At 35.5% G+C, this 18,299-nt stretch overlaps 2 protein-coding genes across 3 annotated transcripts; both read left to right on the forward strand.

The window, feature by feature from the left end:
* Positions 1–3,893: 3,893 nt before the first annotated feature.
* On the forward strand, positions 3,894–11,347 carry LOC120327627 (C-type lectin lectoxin-Lio3-like). Its single transcript, XM_039393961.2, has 5 exons — positions 3,894–4,032; positions 7,609–7,750; positions 8,447–8,503; positions 8,858–9,068; positions 9,680–11,347. The coding sequence occupies exons 1-5, from the start codon at positions 3,955–3,957 to the stop codon at positions 9,930–9,932; spliced, it is 741 nt and encodes a 246-aa protein (XP_039249895.2). The 5' UTR covers positions 3,894–3,954; the 3' UTR covers positions 9,933–11,347.
* A 1,115-nt stretch (positions 11,348–12,462) lies between these two features.
* LOC120327624 (uncharacterized) lies at positions 12,463–15,756 on the forward strand. 2 transcript variants are annotated; one of them, XM_039393957.2, is made up of 6 exons: positions 12,463–12,738; positions 13,422–13,468; positions 13,558–13,573; positions 14,052–14,171; positions 14,490–14,710; positions 15,049–15,756. In XM_039393957.2, the coding sequence occupies exons 1-6, from the start codon at positions 12,609–12,611 to the stop codon at positions 15,244–15,246; spliced, it is 732 nt and encodes a 243-aa protein (XP_039249891.2). In that variant the 5' UTR covers positions 12,463–12,608; the 3' UTR covers positions 15,247–15,756. The 2 variants fall into 2 exon arrangements, with proteins under 2 accessions (XP_039249891.2, XP_039249890.2); XM_039393956.2 differs by having other exon boundaries at positions 12,465–12,738; positions 13,419–13,468.
* The last annotated feature ends 2,543 nt before the right edge of the window (positions 15,757–18,299 follow it).

Consider the following 18,299-nt stretch of genomic DNA (forward strand, 5'->3'; position numbering starts at 1 on the left):
TTTTCATTGAATGACTTCCTTTTACCATGATTGTAGCTGAAATAAAGCTGATTACTAACCAGTTTGCTTTATGTTGATTCTATCAAAGGCCAGGCATTATTAGATTTTATCTATTGATGCCCTAAGCAGGACAAGAACACTGATATAACAGAATAAGATGGTTATATTGATTGCCGTGAGAGAAAAGCCGAAAAGAACTGACCTGGGGGGAAGGGGATACACAATTTGATACCCGCGTAGTATGTGTAGCAAGTTAGGCTTAGGCCATAGTTTTATTCCAATTTTCCTTATTTTAATTATATTAAGACGTCGGGGTCTGTCTGTGTTAGCTAGGTGAATATACCCCATTCCCATAAGTTTCAGTCCTTTACAAAATTCAAAGTAAAATAGGCGAACGAAATTAGTAACCTTCGTATTGGAGTACACTTCTGCAGTGTCAAAATTTTGATTGGGACACTGGGTTTTAGGAAAAACATTGCTTTTGATATATCTAATTTTGACTCCAACTCTAGATACATAGGTGTCAATGCCAAGAGTGATTTAACACTATTTAATTCTTCGTGTTAGGTATTGAAAATAGGTATGAACTTTGATTCCAAATCTGTGACCCACTGTACAGAGAAAGTTTGAGTCATTGACTCGAGTCGGACTCGGTCGATATTCATCAAAGTCTCAAATTAACTTAGATCATCTGAATCAGTGGTTCTCAAACTTTTTAAGCCGCACCCCCTTTTTTAGAATTTGCCAGGTTTCGCACCTCACCTCAAAACTAGCTAACAAAAAGATACAAATTGCAGATAGTAAGGCGAAAGTACGTTTTATTAAAACCACGTTCAAAATACGTGGATGGAACTTAAATGATGACATTTAAATATCCAAAATAAGGCGGACAACATCTAATCTAACTTATATTTTCATTTTTAATTAGCTTCAAGCTTCCTCAAAAATTTGTCTACGATCCAACGTTTGAAAACCATTGAATTCTAAATGGAATGACTCAGATTCGTCCTAAACTAATCGCCAATGAGATATAACCCAGGGAATATAACCCGTGAGTTTACTTGGTTTAGGGTAGGGTTGAGCAACATTTTTCGTCAGTGGGTCACATTCAGACATATAGCTGGGCCAAATGAAAATGTGGAATTTTCTATCGTTTAGCCTTACAGCCTTATTAATAAAGGCACCGGACAAAACGGCGAAATATTCAAAGAAATGACAAGAGCAAAAAACACATTGTGTATTTAGCCAAAAAGAGCGCCTTTTAAGTGCTTGGTTGGAAAAATCATGGGTAAAGTGTTTTCGTATATCATACAAAAGTGTCTCTAGGATTTCCGCTGATAGTTGAGACCCGCCTAAAAGCAAACTGTCGCCATGCATGCAAAGTTGCTAAGGTATATAGCGGCAGCGTACTATTGTGACCGGATTATCAAAACTTTCAGTTCATTTTGAGCGCTGCGCGTCTGGTCTGCATCTTGCATATGTGGCGATTAATAAAACATGCAAACTATTACCATGCAAAATTGCTAAAGTATAAAACGGCAGCGTACTGTATATATAATGTTTTTCGATGTACAAACGGACTGGATGAAATATCTTTCTGTGTACAATATTTACAGTTAGCAATATTTAAACCTTGAAGGACAAATATCCACTGTGCCTTCATGTTGGTTTTTAAATTGACTATGACGTCAGATAACACAACGTCACAGCTGAATTTTTTAAAATCTAAATTGAATTTGAAATTATAATTTTGAACTCAAATTGAGTAAAATTTTGAAATTGATCTCGAAATTATAATAAAACGTCATGGTTCCAGAAGACGCTATAATACCCGTTTGCGAAGGTGGGGTCACTCCTTATACTACATCAACAACAGTGATAGTTAAATGAGCAGTAAATGCCGTTAGTGATTCTTTCAGGGCAAAATAATTTCAGTCATCAATATATTTATACTAATTAATGTTTCAAAATATTTTAAATCAAATCTGAGCTCAAAGAGTTGGAAATATCGGAATTACGTGTATATTTTAAGTCGATACCAATACAAAATACCGATACCGGAAAAATGGCCGATACTGAGTTTGCTAAAATCCCCGTTTGTAGTATTTTAAGACAAATACTTCCGTGGCGCACACCTTCGCGTGATTCTGATACAACTCGCCCGTTTAATTGGTTTCCGATCTCGCTTTAAAAAAAATTGTTATTTTAATTGTGTTTTAGGAGAATAACAGAGCTTTGATTTGCGCAAAACTATTTAATCTGCTAATTTACGAAGTCCACCCGCCATTCATCATACATTTTTGCTTTAGCAGTTTATGTCAGATTAGTGGTGGCTCTTGCCTTTAGTTTTAGTGGAGACAGATTCCCAAAGAGCTCCCTCCATACCTTAGTGAGAGAAATCGTTTACCAATTGAAATACAGACTTGATAAATTTTGTAATTGTCCACGGCAGCAATAACGACATTAATGGAATTTGATTGACAACGTTAGCGTCGAAATGCGGCAATGAGGCGGTAATTCGAATTATTATGAATATCGCATCTCATAAATTTATTGTGGGACTCCGTAAATAAATTTCAACCTCTTCACGGACGTTATCACAATAAAAGATTGAGAACCCCTGGGGTAGGCAATGTTAAGCCGAAAAGGCTTCTCAGACATCATTACATATTAATGGTTGCAGATTCATGAAACAAGTCCGTCGCCATTACCTCACACAAGGTGCAATAAATTGGAAGATGCGGTGCTATGCCCAGTGGTTGCTATTATAGAGCCTTGTTCAAATAGAAAGCCGTAAAATTGAAATAAAACAACATATCCTCTCTTAACAGGTTCTATAGCACCGGCACCCCACCGGTGGCTCATAGCATCCCAATGGGCCGCAGAGCAGTTGGAGGGAGTCACAATGCTAAGCGCAAAACAGATTTTAATTTTCACTTTACAAGAAAATTCCCCGTTCGTCCTAGTTTCATTGCTTGGTAAGGGTATTTCATTTCACTTTGTTGAGCATAAATTGTTTTATAATGAGGTTGGAATTCACCAATCATAATAACACTATAAATATCACTGGGCCACGAGTGCTAAAAGCCCACGAAATGGGGCCATGAACCATAAATGGTTGGGAACTACTTTTGTAGAGTATTTTATCATATGGTGTTACATAATCTAAAACTTGCCGTAATTTTGTCATCACTTTCGCTTGCAAATTTCGCAATTTTATTACTAAAAAGTTTTGCATTCTCAAATGTGCAGAAAGTCACATTTGAGAGAATTGAGACAAAAAAAAAAAATTTACGAGATAACAAAAAAGAAAAGTATAGAAGTCGGAACGAAAAAATATAGCACAATATATTACGAATTGAGCGCCAAACTGCACATTGTATGTTAGTATAGAAGTCGGAACGAAAGAATATAAGAAAAAATCTAGCACAATATATTACGAATTGAGCGCCAAATTGCGCATGGTATGTTATATATCGATTCTTGAAAGTTTTTTTTAAGATTGTTAGCTGTTTAGAAATTTCGTTTTTAGCAGTCATTTTGAATGCTTGTTCCAAGCAAGGTTTTTTATAATCTCTGCTAACAGCTAGCTAGTTACTATCTTTCAGAAGGTCCCGAGTTTACATATACTGTTTGGCATATCGGCTCCCTAACCATAGATACCTGATTTGTTCACGTTAATTTTGATCTCGCTAAGCTCAGAATTAAGCCGATAAATTTGTAGATATTTTTGTTTTTTGCGAACGCAGAGAAGTGAATGAATCCCGGATACTGATTGCCGTGAATTATTTGACCAAACGTCTCTAAGTATAAGCCAACGTCAGTAGAATTTCTAACTAAAACGAGGAATTTTTGTTATAAAATTTTTTATTTTATTTTAAGATATATATTTACAAAATTTAAACCTAATTGTGTCCCGTTTTCCGAAGCATTGTTACCGCATAGTGAGTGATCATGTATTTTACTTGGATACTCATGATACTATGCGTTGAAATATCACATGAACAAGGAATCCCGGAACAAAGATCGCAAGTAAGTGTGTATATTTGTTGAGAAGCTCGACGTTTGTTTTTTAATCGTTCACGTTATCTGATTCTTTGTCTCGATTTGTTTAAAATAGCGCGTCAGTCGCGATTTTTGAATAGCTCATTCAAGGGTGTGCAACCTGCGGCCCGCAAACATTTGACCCAAATGTGGTTGTCAAAAAAAATTTATGCGCCCCGCGTAGAAGTGCCAATTTTGAATGAGATGCGGCCCACGGAACGAGTTTTCAATTCAATTTGAATTTAATACTTGCGAGTACTTCCAATCTCTTTGCGCCGTGAATCAAATCTAATTTATCCATGCCTAAAACTTTACAATGCCTTAAATGCTAGCTTGTAGAAAAATACATGTCATAAGATCAATAACCAACAATTAACAACTACTAGATAGCTCGTGTTAAATAAAGGTGCGGCCTGCGGTTTTACCCAGTTATTTCTACCTGGCCCCCCTGTATTAAAGGTTGCACGACCCTGGCTTATATGACAGTGATCATGAGGGCTGGACATTACGAATCGGGCAAGACAAAAATTTCGAATTTTTTTATTTTTTCATTATTCAAGCCATATTTTTACTATGCAATTCTAACATATGACCAGGGTTGTCCAAAACGAATCGAATATATTCGAATATCATAGTATTCGAATACCTTTTCGGCTGATTTTCGAATAATTCCGAATAGTAGTCACTTTTCGCCGTAAACGTGGTGTTTCGTTTTACGGGACTCTTCAAACGACTTTTCACGCTGTCTCACGTATTGTAATGACGATGAAATAGAATCGGCACTTTGATTGTTTATATTCTGTGCGATCGTAAGTCTCATAGTGTTGCGACACATTTGCACGTTTGCGTGGGTGGACATTGCCGGCATTCGTCTACGAGGCTTTTAATTTACAAATTCATTTCCATCACGTCGAAAAATTGACAATTACCGCTTTTCTAGGCCCAATTTCATTTCTATGTGGCCTGCTTATTAGTCTTCTCAAGCCTGATTTGTGTAACCTTATATTTGGGTCTTAGGGTCTGCCAATCATGATATTCAATCGCAGGCCGGTTATCGTTACTTTAAAGAGAAACATGGCCGCCGAGATAAAGTGATTTGTGACCCTTTCGTTTTGCCGATTCAGCAGAACGCGACAGGGACGGGAAAACACAGCTGTGAAATAACCCGTGGACGTACAGTGTATATTATAATTCTAAAATGCAACGGCGATCTGTGCCTTAAAATGTGTGGTAAACTGCCCGATTTACCAACATTTGAGTTATGATAATAGAACTAAATTAACGCGGTAAGGCATTTTAAATAGTGGTATCAGTCATGGATTCAAATATTTTACGCCACACAAAATCATCCTAGTAAAAAGTCCATACTTTTAAATACAAACCAATGGCAACCATTATCCAAATTAGTTCCCAAAAAGCGGGATAAAGTATAAATTCTTTCTCCGACTTGTGACAATTTTTTCGTGAGTACGAAAATAAGAATCAAAAACTAATTATATTCGGCACAATATCACGGCAATATGTGGACATAAATTGTGTGGCAAACTCGCGATTAATATTAATTTTTGATTCCTATTTTTGTATTTACAAAATACAACGGCGATCTGTGGACTTAGAATGTGTGGTAAACTACCCGATTATAAATAGTTTTTGCTTCCTATTTTCATATTTATAAAATAATAAAAGTATTATTACTCAAACATACAACGGCGATCTGCGGACTTAAAACGTGTGGTAAAGTTTCCGAATATAAAAATTTTTTGATTCGTATAAAAAATTGTCACAAGTCGGAAAAATAACTCATACTTTATCCCGCTTTTTGGCAAATAATTTGGATAATGGTTGATATTTAAAAGTATGGGCGTTTTACTAGGATGATTTTGTGTTGCGCGATTATTCAAATCCATCACCGATACCACTATACTGCAAAATATATACTGCAATAATCTGCAAATATGAAATGCCTGGTAATATAACTAGGTTGTAACTTGTAGATAGCAGTTATTCCATTGCTTATTGTATGGAAATTCCTACATACATTTAGATAAGCTTCAATTAGTGAATTTTATTTTCAAAGTATTCGAAATTTCATATTCGAAAAAAATAATTTCGAATGTATTCGAAATAGTGAACTATTCGGTATTGGCCATCCCTGGGATATGACTTTTTTTTTAAGTGAGTTCTTGAAACATATTACTTCTTGTGTGTGAACTCTCAGCAAACTGTCTCTAATCAAAATATATTCTGGGCAATTCATGTACCCGTACGACCCATTACAATAAAAAAGTCGCATAAAATTTAACATGTTTCAAGATTCGATGTTTATCCATGATTAGGACAAACTGTTGCAGTTTTTGGCGAACGCTATTTACGGACGGGCATTTCCAAAATATTTGCCGTCGCCGGGTGTTTCACGTTGCCGCGTAGTTTTGGCTTTAATTAACCCCCGACCACATCTATAATTCTGAAATTCCGGCAAAACTTTTTACCAACAATTCAAGGCGTACGTACAGATTGGTGAGGATAAGGAGGTTCATTACAGCGAAATTCAGAGTTCATTGGAGTGAAAAATCAAAATGACCAGTATTTTACATCAGGATATACAAAATTTAATTATTACTGAAATGTCAAAGAATATGCGCATTCAAATTAGAGAACAGTTTAATATTTACCGAAAAATGAACTTGTAGTGTTCTGGAATATGAAACATTATAAATAGAAATTTCGTGTTATTTGGAATAAAAGTACATTACCGGAATCTAAATTAAGAACGTATAAAATAATACGCATCCTCGTTTATTTAAAAGATATAAAACAAATAATGCCGCTACCTAGCAAAAACACGTAAAAAATGACAATTCTATGCAATTCAGTTGCGATTTGTTACGATATTCCAGATCAGGAGTAGAAACCCTTTTATTGTACATTGAATTTAATATTGTACATCCATATTAGTTTAAAAGATATAAACGCAAACAATGTCGATTCTTGGCGGATAAACGTTAAAAAGGGCATTTCTATGCAATTCAGTCTCGATTTTCTGAATTACCCACATTAGAAATGAAACATTAAACCTAATAATGTACTTCTATATTAGTTTAAAATATATAAACGTCAACAATATGTCGCTACTTAGCAAAAACACGCGGAAAATGACGTTTCTAAGCAATTCAGTTGCGATTTTCTAAATATCCCACATTGGGGATAAACATATTTATGTAAAAAATAAATTAAAGTAAATAAAGTTTATTTACTTTAATATTGTAGAATATAAAGCGCATCTATATTACCTTAAAATACAAAAATTGAACCAGGCCCCACTTAGAAACCATAGTGCATGATATTATGCCTCACATATTTATGCAGGTGCAGATTATACTCGGTGGATTACGGTCTTTATTTTAGCCGACGATTCGTTATTTTCAACGCTATTATCAACACGAATTTATATCAATAAACAGTATACTGTAGGCGTAATTTCTACGGCGGTGAGCCATTTCCGGCCCGCGGGCCGTAGCTAGAAACAGGAATACTTATACTTTATTGTTAATTTACATTCTTTAGGATCAGCAAATGCATCTGTATTGCACCAACAGAGACCAGAATTCTGTTACAAACGATCGAAGAATAATTCGAGGAAAAGCTGGGCCGCCTGGTGTGGTGAATTACAAAATCGTAAATGAAAGTATACAAGAATATATAAACGGTAATTATTGAATTTAACATGGTAATGTAGATTCAATGGTACTCCCGAAGTATATGAACCAAGATGGCGGACACCGGAACGTATAGTAAGTGTACCAGGTTAGGGTTAGGCTATAACTTTATTGCAATTTTCCCTATTTTAGTTCTGGACTATGTGTGTTAGCCGAGTGAATATACCCCCTGCCCATAGATTTTCGTCCCTTTACCCAACTTGATATGAATTAGGCGAACAGAATTAGTTACCTCCATATTGGTACACACACTCCTGGAGCGCCATTTCATATATGACAAAGAACGGAAATAGAACTACGGCTGCGTTGCTTTTACCAAAGTAAATCGAGATGGCCTGAATTTGCGCAATACGGCCATTGCTCTTATTTTCGCAATGGCAAATAGTAGGCCATGAGTGCTAAAAGCTTCCAAAAGGAAGCCACGATACATAAAGGTTGGAACCACAGCCGTACAGTCTCACAATTCTCTCGTACATGATCAGCGGTGCGGTAAATGGCGAGTATAGCACGCATACTCAAGTGCGCCCATCGCCCAACAAAGTGCAGCCGATGGAAACCTGTTGGGCTTTCAATCTGTCCAGTTGCGTCTTTGAACTGTTTAATTAAGAAACTTCTTTTTTGTATCATTTCCATATCCGAAGTAACTGCCAAGTATGATTTATTATAATATCAATCTTTATATTCAGATCAAATTCATCCGGTCGTTGAGAAATGCAATGAAGACATGGCAGAGCTGAAATTAGGTGAATTGATATTTCATTATACAAGTCTAATCAGAGCAAGTCAACTACAATCGAATAAAATATAGAACAACAAAGAAAATATAGTGCAACAATTTATGCTATATAGTATATACACATAAGACGCAACGCAAGTTCATGCTTCCGAAAACAAATAACTGGCTAACTAATCCCTCACACGACATGGACTGGTAACCGAACGAGAGGCCGTGGTTCACATTTTGATTAAGGTGTATCATCGGCTTTCCTCTTTGCCGGGATAAATATGTAAATCCTAAGACATAAAAAGAGTCGACCAATCGTCTTGCATACGATCATAGAAAGTATCGATAAAATGACTTTACAATTGCTTTACAGAAATACAACAAATCCGTGAGCAGATGAAAGAGATGATATCAAAATCACGCGGAATTGAAGCTAATAGCGCCGAAACATGGTACAAAGCGCGGAACAACTACCGCTATAAACTATTCCTCGAGAATGTCTCGTACGACGTTGCGCAGGGAAATTGCATGAGAAACGGAGGTAGACTAGCGTCGGCAGGAATTCGAGATGAAAATGTCCGCAGGTAGACTGGATCATTGCGCGATCCTTTTAATTTTCGAATGAATTATTTGGGTTATATTAGAAAGGTGTAGCTTTAACAGTTCTCAGATATACTAAATTTTTTTAGAGATGTAGTTCCCAATCTTTATTCTCTTTTGTAGCCCATTTTTGCCGTGAATATCAATGTTATGCCCAAAAATGCTTTAATGAAAATCCAGTATTATAATTTTTTTTTATTAATTTAAACAACAGTAAAAGTGTCAACGATCAAACTAATCGCTGTGTCTATTTGTCAGCATGCCAAGTTGAAATTCCAAACTTTGGTTCAACCTCAAACATCTCCTTTCTTTTCAATTTACAATTGATGACGTTGTCTTGGGACCTACTGTAGGCCTAATGAAAACTCTAGTCCAATTTCAAATATCCTCAAAGCCTCAAAGCTCACTTGTGGTAGTATAGGACCCCCGTTAAGAAACACTATTCAGATCCATTGTCTATTACACTTGTGTTATACTAGAAAATATCTCATGGTCAGTATGTTTTGAAAAAAATACCCACAGTAGGTTGTTCGCGTCTATATGGTCACTAGAATCTTGAGGGAATGGGCGTACCTAACGAACTTTTTTTTTGCAGAGAAATCTTACCCTTGGTCAAAATTGGAGGATCCAACACTTGGATTGGTTTGAACGACATTCAAGAGGAAAACACGTTTATCTGGGAAGATGGCGTTACGGCAACTGCAGGTTCTATTCTCTGGGGTGATCATCAACCTAACAGCCATGGCGGTAATCAGGATTGCGTTGAAATGAGGGGCAGCCTTGATTGGGAGCTAAACGATGAAGGTTGTCACATCAAACTAAAATATTTATGCGAAATTGAACCATAATTTCACATTCACGACTAGCTAAAGACTGATGATGCTTGAATCATAATCAACATTAACGATATCTAACCAAGATTTGTGGATGTCAAACTTATATTTTATCAAACTCAAATTACAACGAACAAAGACAAGAAACTCTTTTTTAACGTATTGTTTACCCAAGTGGTCATATTCAGAAGGTTCAAAATAACGCGACATTAGCGAACCCATTCTTAAAATCTTGCAATAAAAGCGAACCTGTTCTTGAAATCCCGCAACCCGTCGCTAAAATATCGTGCTATTAGCGAACCCGTCTTTGAAATATCGTGATAATTAGCGGGTAACAAATAACTGGATGACTATCCCATATCCTGGTAACCGGACGAGAGGCGATCAATTCGTCTTATACGCTTTTCTCTATCGGGGGTAAATTGAAGATCATGTCCTAGATTCCTAGAACAATGTTTCCCAAACTTTTAGGACCGCGGACCACTATTTGTCAATCTTAGTTTTGACGGACCCCCACCCGATACCCGTACCGTATCAGTTTCTGGATATTCCCGAAATTTGCGTACTAAGATGGCGTACACCGGAACGTAGTATGTGTGCCAGGTTAGCCCATATTATTATTCCAATTATCTTTATTTCAGTTCTAGCGAACTCGTATTTTCTGGTAGAAATTTGTAATCTCTGTAAGTGTAAGAGCAAAGCCATCTTCCCGTATGGTTCCCATAATGTCCATATCAATTCAAAGTTGTTCACAAAAATAGTTCGTTTGTAGATTGTATTTGGCTCATATTATTTTTTATGCAACGCCTATTTGCGCCTTTGCTCCGAACATTCCTCATTACCCACTCAATTTATTACTCAATGGACGTCTGAGATGCCGCCACCTCTTTATTGAACCAGTGTCCGTAATATTGTTTTTCTTTGAATCACTTTCTTATATCTTGATTGTATATATCTGAAATGAACCTGATTACTGAACAGTTTGCTTTTTGTTGATTCTATCTAAGGCCAGGCATTTTAAGTTTTTATCTATTGCTGCACAAATCAGGACATGGACACTGATGTACCAGATTGCGATGCTTAATATTTGATCGTGGAGATAGAAAAGTCGATACGAACTGGGATGGAGAGTCTGGGAAATTTTACCCTCAACTACGTGTTTGATTTCGATTCGAAACATTCGATTTTCTCACACATTAAAGAAAACATGACTCCGCCACTCCAACATTCAAACACTTAGACTCCGGACTTGAACAAAACATAGATATTTTGTGATAAAAACATTTATTACGAGTTCGGGGACTATCCAAGTGACTCCCGTAGTATTTGTACCTAAAATTGTGACCTAACCTGGTACACATACTACGTTATTTTGTAATAAAATCATTGGCGTATGCCACCCTTTTTGAATAAATTATTAATAACGCTTAATGAGCCTATAATACTTTATAGGTAGGATAGGATACATGAGAGTGAATAAGTAATCACAAGTAGACAAATGAGACATGGCGAAGGGGGGCGAAAGCTAATTTGATCTTGCCCGCCTTATTTTGGATATATACGTTACATCCACATATTTTCAACGTGTTTTTTGAATAAAACTTTCTTCCTACCATCTGCTATTTGTAGCCTATTGTTAGTTATTTATAAGGTGGACGCGAGACTTGACAAATTCTAAAAAAGGGTGTGGCCTATAATATTTCAGAATCACTGAACTATAAAGTGGCGTATTCACAAGTGCATATGGTCGGAGAAATACGTAACACATTTGCAATAGTTTATCGTGAAATTTCTGCAACCGCCCAAATTTGCAAGCATCCTAAAAAAAGAAAAGCTGGGAAGCATACTGGTTGCCCATCATATTATACAAAACTATGAACTTATATATACTGTATAAAAACTCGGCATGATTTGATCATTACAATATCGCGACAGTGCCATTCTCATATTTTTTTCGCAAAACTGTTTTAGTTCACTAAAATATGGTTGGATGTAGAAGTAATTCATCATGCAATGCGCCATGTCGTCATATTTGGAATAAAGCGCAAGCATGTGAAACATAGGTTTAATTAGGGGAGAGCATTGCAAATATACTTCCCGGATTTCAGTATTTTAATGCAAAAATAGAAAAGTAGTATTTCCAATGCAAAATACTGCATCTATGCTCATATTTTTCGGCTAAATTATTTTTGTCAGTTGACTATAAATAAGGTTGGGGTGATTTATCATGAGCCATATTTGGAATAAAGTGCACGCGGGTGCAATGCAGGTTCAATTGCCGTGCGGGGAAAGCATTGCAAATATACTCCATGGTTTCCATTATTTTAATGCAAAATACTGCATCCATGCTCATATTTTTCAGCAAACTAGTTTTGTTAGTTCACTAAACATACGGTTGGATTTAGGAGTGAATTATCATGCAATGCGTCATATTTGGAATAAAGTGCATGCAGGTGCAATGTAAGTTTAATTACCGTGCGGGCGAGAGCATTGCAGATATACTTCCGGTTTCCAGTATTGTGATGCAAAATGCCCCATCATAGTCTGTGTTACAAATTGATACCTCACGCACCTCGCTCGTAGATAACACCGATATAAGCTTGCATTTATCTGGCAACCAATCCTGATAATAACTACTTTCAATTTATAGTATGGAATAAACGTCACGAAAAGAAAAAAAATTGATGGTATATGTTAGCGTACGACGTTAGTGAATTTTATTTTAGTATTTTAGTTGACAAGGCAGTGGTTACGCAAAAGAGAAGCAACATGTTTTCGTATATTCTCGTTTTGCTTTTATTCTTGGAATATGGAATGGCAGGTGAGAGGTTAACTTTTTTTTTTGAAACAAATATTGCTCTCAAAAATTGAGCATATTATTTGAACAAGACTATGTGAAAGTTCAATTAAAACATGCTCAGAAATCAGTTATTTATTTCTTTACCATAATAAAAAAAACGAACTATACATACACGAAGTAAAAAAAAATTAAAAAATGGTATGTCGAGGTGAAGGGAGACACCGAAAACCAAAAAAGGTTATCGAGCAGCGGCACCCATAAGAAAAGAAAATCTGACAAAACATGATAAGTAGATTAAAGTCGAACTAAATATGTTATTTAAAAAAATATCGGTTATTCATGAAGTACATTTGCAACGTTTCGACAATGCATTGAAAATGCAATTTATTTTATCTAATTGTGGATTTTTTGTAATGGTCTGATTATATTGCGATATTTAATTCCTAACGTGGTACACATACTACGTTCCAGAGTCCGCCATCTTGGTGCACATACTACGGGGAGTACTTAATCATCAATTTTACCTTTTCCATTTTTGCTTTACATGTACATTTTTATTGCGTAGCTTACAAATATATGAAATATCATTTTTAACACGAGTGAATTCCTTTTTGTCAGAATACTTCCACAATAAAAACAAGTTATAAATACATTATACTTCATATAACTATTTTACTTTTTCATGCACGATCAACAACAAGAAGAACCAGACACTTCATCCTGTAGCATCGAGAAAACAATTACGCTGTCGGTGAGTCATATTGCTGCTAAATGATCTTTTCTATTTTTAAAATTTTATTTCCACAAACTAATCTATGTTTTTTAATTTTGATTCAACAGGCACTTAATGAGAAGGGTGAGTAGTGAAATATTTTGAAATTGTTCTTGGTAAAAGATTATAATAGAGAATTTCCCTACGACATTTCGTATATATGCCTAATAATTTATAATAGGATAGATTTACATATTATCCCGGAGTAGAGCAAGGCCGGTAATACGACTTAATCATATGGCGGACCACGGCCTCTCGTCTGGTTACTATAATCCTTATGTTAGTCATGGGATCAGTTAGCGAGTTATTTGTTTTTGGAAGCTTGGACTTAACGGTGGAGGGAGCCACCTGCATGTAAAACATTCTATAGGTTTCATACGAACGTGCGGACAAAAAAAGAATTGAAGCCACAAATTAATCATATTCAATGACCTGAATGAATTGTATTGTAATAAAATTACGCATATTAACGGTTCAGTTCAATCGGTATGAGTTCATTTCCTCAATAACAAGCACAAAGGGTTTCCTAATAATAATTTATGACACAACATTGATGCTTCAGAACTGAGAGAAAAGCTGGAACAACAACTCGAGTCCGTTTTGCTTGAGAATCCAAATGCAGACATCAGCATTTCCATGGAATTTAACCATGCCGTTCCAACCGAGCCACAGCAGGGCATTGGTGAGAAAAATTTTCAAAATTAAATATTGTTGTTGAAGGTTACAGTGATTTTCCGCTTCCTCTACATATTAGAACACAGGGCTGTATGTAGACCGTTACTGTTGCATGAACATTCAAATATTTGAACTTCGGCATTGACCTGAGTAATTTATTACGCATTGGGTGACATGGCGAGTATCGATTTACACCATTAATTCAACATGTGACGCAAGCAAGCATAGTTAGGCGAAAGGCTGGGGCTTAGCCCTCGTGTAGCTATTTATACAAATTGTCAAGTTTTTGTATATTTAAAAGTGTATTTTATTTTTTGCTTTTCAGGTAATTGTGATGTAAAATATAATGACAAATGCTTCCGTGTCATTGTATATCCGACACAAAACATTTCCTTCAGCGATGCTGAAGACATTTGCAATGGAGTCGGTTGGGAACTTGCAAATGTTTATGACGAAGCTCATTACCAGGAGCTGATATCGTACATGCGCCCAAAGATTTATTCCGAAAAAAACTATTTCAGTGTTTGGACTGGACTAATGTACAAGGTAGGAATTGATTCGCGGGGGAACAATTTTATAATGCAATATTGAAATAATAATATATGAAATATTCTTCATCCAATTTTTATGATATCATGATTATAACATAATTCTCACTTGGTCCTCTATTAAAAACGACACGCCAAACACAGTTTCTATAGCACTGCACATTTAATGTCATGTAATTCGACTGAATATGTACTAGTATTTAATAAATTTTAAAACTGACGTTTTATACATTATTTACAATAGAAGAATTTCCTAAAAATTATAAACTCTCTTAATACTTCTCTAGATAGTTCACTTGTTATAGATTGAACACAGATTAAAATACATTTTTACAGGATCCTCAACTTCTTTTGACAAATGGTACAGCAATTACCCATCTACTGGACGCGGTTTGGTACCCTGGTCATCCAAAATCAAGAACCGGTTACACAAAATTAGGGATAGATGTTCATGAAAATCCTGGTCACACCCGACAGGGATTATTTAACACTGTGGCAACCAATCCATATCACGGCGCTCTTTGTGAAAAATAACAATTGACAACAAATCCGTAACAACAGCTATTACTAAAACCAAGCTTGTTTTGTGACTGTTTGACTATTGTCAAACTGACTTCTGACTGACATTGGTATATTTTTATTTTTTTTCCAAGTAAAGTGAACATTAAAGTGGAAGCAGATGCAAAACTGACTCGAATTTGAGTAATGTATTTATATTTAGTCTTCATCGCCATGTCTTATTTAGGTTACATTATGATCGTTTTATTGTCGTTACATTCTTTGCTCACTAAAGTCACTCACTCACTATTTTTATTTTGCAAATTTTTTTTGTTGATGTTAGTGTATCAACAACCATTAGACCTGTTCATGGTTTTATTGATTTTGATTTTCATCGTTTTCACATAAAAACAAAAAAATATGGGGTAGCCTGAATATAAAAAACAATTCGATGCTTCCAAAAATGCATTTCCTAGTTTAATCTTTTCATTTTGTTCTCATTCAAAATTGATTTTTTTGTAATAAATATGTACTGATCACGAAGTTGTATTATATTGAGTTTTCAACACAAGTGGAGAATCGAGTTGTTCTAAATTAGCCGGATTATGAACATCACCTATACTTTAGTCCAGTAGTTCTCAAATTTTTTGAGCCGCGCCTCTTTAAAGAATTTGTCAAGCGTCACGCCTCACCTCAAAAAAAAAAAAAGAATAACTAATAAGCTACGAATACCAAATAGTGAGGCGAAAGTATGTTTGATTCAAAAAAACACATTGAAAATACGTGGATGGAACGTAAATAACCAAAATAAAGAGATGCAAATATCCAACATATTTCGTTCGCGAGCAGAGTTATTTTAGTCTAATTTAGGGGAATTTTTAATATTAATTAATGAGGTAAAATGACACCTCGTCATTGAGAGAGTCACATTAGTCCATTACGTTGGATAAAATAGGTTCACTCGCGTTCGCCTAATTAGCATGAACTCAATGACGTGTTTTTTGTGCCCTATCCAAGTGAATAATTACGTGTTTGCCATTTTGTATTGCCTAAAAAGGAGTGCTATATTGATATACGCAGAGATACTAGACAGTATATAAATTCACTGGAAATTTGCGCCAATGGTCGGACAGGAATTATTATATAAGATTACATAATGTTTTTATCCAACCATGTTCTGACACACTGTCGTATTGGAATTAACAGACGCTAAATTAATTCCAATTACGAGCAGAACTATTTTAGTCTAATTTTAGAGCGATTTTAATAAAGAGTCAAAAATGACACCTTGCCATAGAGAGAGTCAGATTAATGCGTTAGATTAATTAGGTTCATTCTCGTTCACCTAATTAGCGTGAACCTGTTGATGTGTTTCTGTGCCCTATCCAGTTTAATTTGCGTTGACTCAGCAGACAGAAACCGTATCGTTTCAATTTAGTAACCGTAATATTGCTCATGTCAACCTGAAGTTTTAACTAAACTTTGATGTATAATATAGGGTGCCCATAAAGTTATAAAATTGCAAATGGTATTTATCGATACCATATATTGTTTTCGTTCTCACAGATGTATTGAATGAAGTAAAAATACCTTACGATTGAAAAACAAAAAACCTGGTTAACATATATTGAGAACAGACTTCATAACAAAAATGGAATTGTAAATGAATTTTATGGAAGTAAATTGTTATATATACTGTTGTGCACGAGACATATAATATTACAAAAATTTTGGAGGACAGGAGTTTTATTACAGAATCATACAATCGAATTACTAATTTTTGCTAGATTACTGTACTGGAATAACCAGGCGCTAAATTTATTCCAATTTAGAGCAGGGTTATTTATTGCTTAATTTCAGAGCTATTCAAATATGACTACCGGTCGTCAAGAGAGTAAAATTAATGAGTTAGGTCAAATAGGTTCATATTTTAATTAAATAGGGTGAGCTCTTGTGCGTTTTGTGTGCCATATCAAGCTTAAATAGGGTTACCATATTTTTTTGACTTCAAAGCGGGACGCCTCCAAAGACACGACCTCTTAGCTGTGATCGTGTAACTTTACAGTTTCCAATTTTACTACATAGGCCTGAATTTAAAGCCATTCCGGCTGTCTTCATCGACCATATTGTCATCAAGAGTCATGTGGTGTTAGAGAATAGTCTGATGTGCATATTCTCTGTCTAAATATCGGGTTCAGTTCGAAAAATAGAAAGGAATAGACGCTGACGATACAAATGATCCTAATTTAGATTTTTTTTATGTACAGCAAAATGAATAAAGAATAATAAAATAGTCTACTGTTTTCAAGCATTGAGAATTTACCTATTCGCCCAAGCATGCTTTTCTGTAGATAACACATTCAAAAAAACGTTGTTCAATGTTACATTCGCGTGAACGTCCGAACAGTACCAATTAGAAATGATTTTACATGTGATACGAAAACAACGAAACAGACAAAATAGCGCATTCATCTTCAGTAAGTAAGCTAGCGTTGCGCTACACAGCAACAGCGGTAACGAGAACATGTTCGTGTATTATGCTGGATGACTGAACGCCAAAGCGGGACTTTTGGCTGACTTGTCGGGACAAAACGCTAAAAAGCGGGACGTATGGTAAGCCTAAGCTCAAATGTATTTCCTTGATTGCTATAACTCGGCATTGACATTACGTGGATATCGCTGAACAAGCTTACATTCGACATGATCGCATTTAACCAAGAAATATTGATATATTGGGTGTGGTATACAGAGTCTGGAAGATTTCCTTGCAAATTCAGTATATACCAACGTGCAACTGACTGCTTGCATAGCTCATTAGTAATTATGAAACGTATTGTGGAATATAAATAATTATATTTTCGAATGAAACTGCATGAGTATTATTCCCTGTTTGCTACAACTCGAATATAATTTACCAGGCCACCACTTCATTTACCACGTTCGTATTTCAATTGCTTTTAACTTCCAAACTTTGGGATATATATATTGGGTGGAATATACGGAGTCGTGAAGATTACATACAATCTTCGTAAATTTAATATAGACCCACGTGCGACTAACTGCACATTCCATTGTTCATGAGTGAAACA

This window comes from Styela clava, chromosome 7 (genome assembly GCF_964204865.1).
Source record: "Styela clava chromosome 7, kaStyClav1.hap1.2, whole genome shotgun sequence".
In the NCBI taxonomy this organism is placed as follows: domain Eukaryota; kingdom Metazoa; phylum Chordata; class Ascidiacea; order Stolidobranchia; family Styelidae; genus Styela; species Styela clava.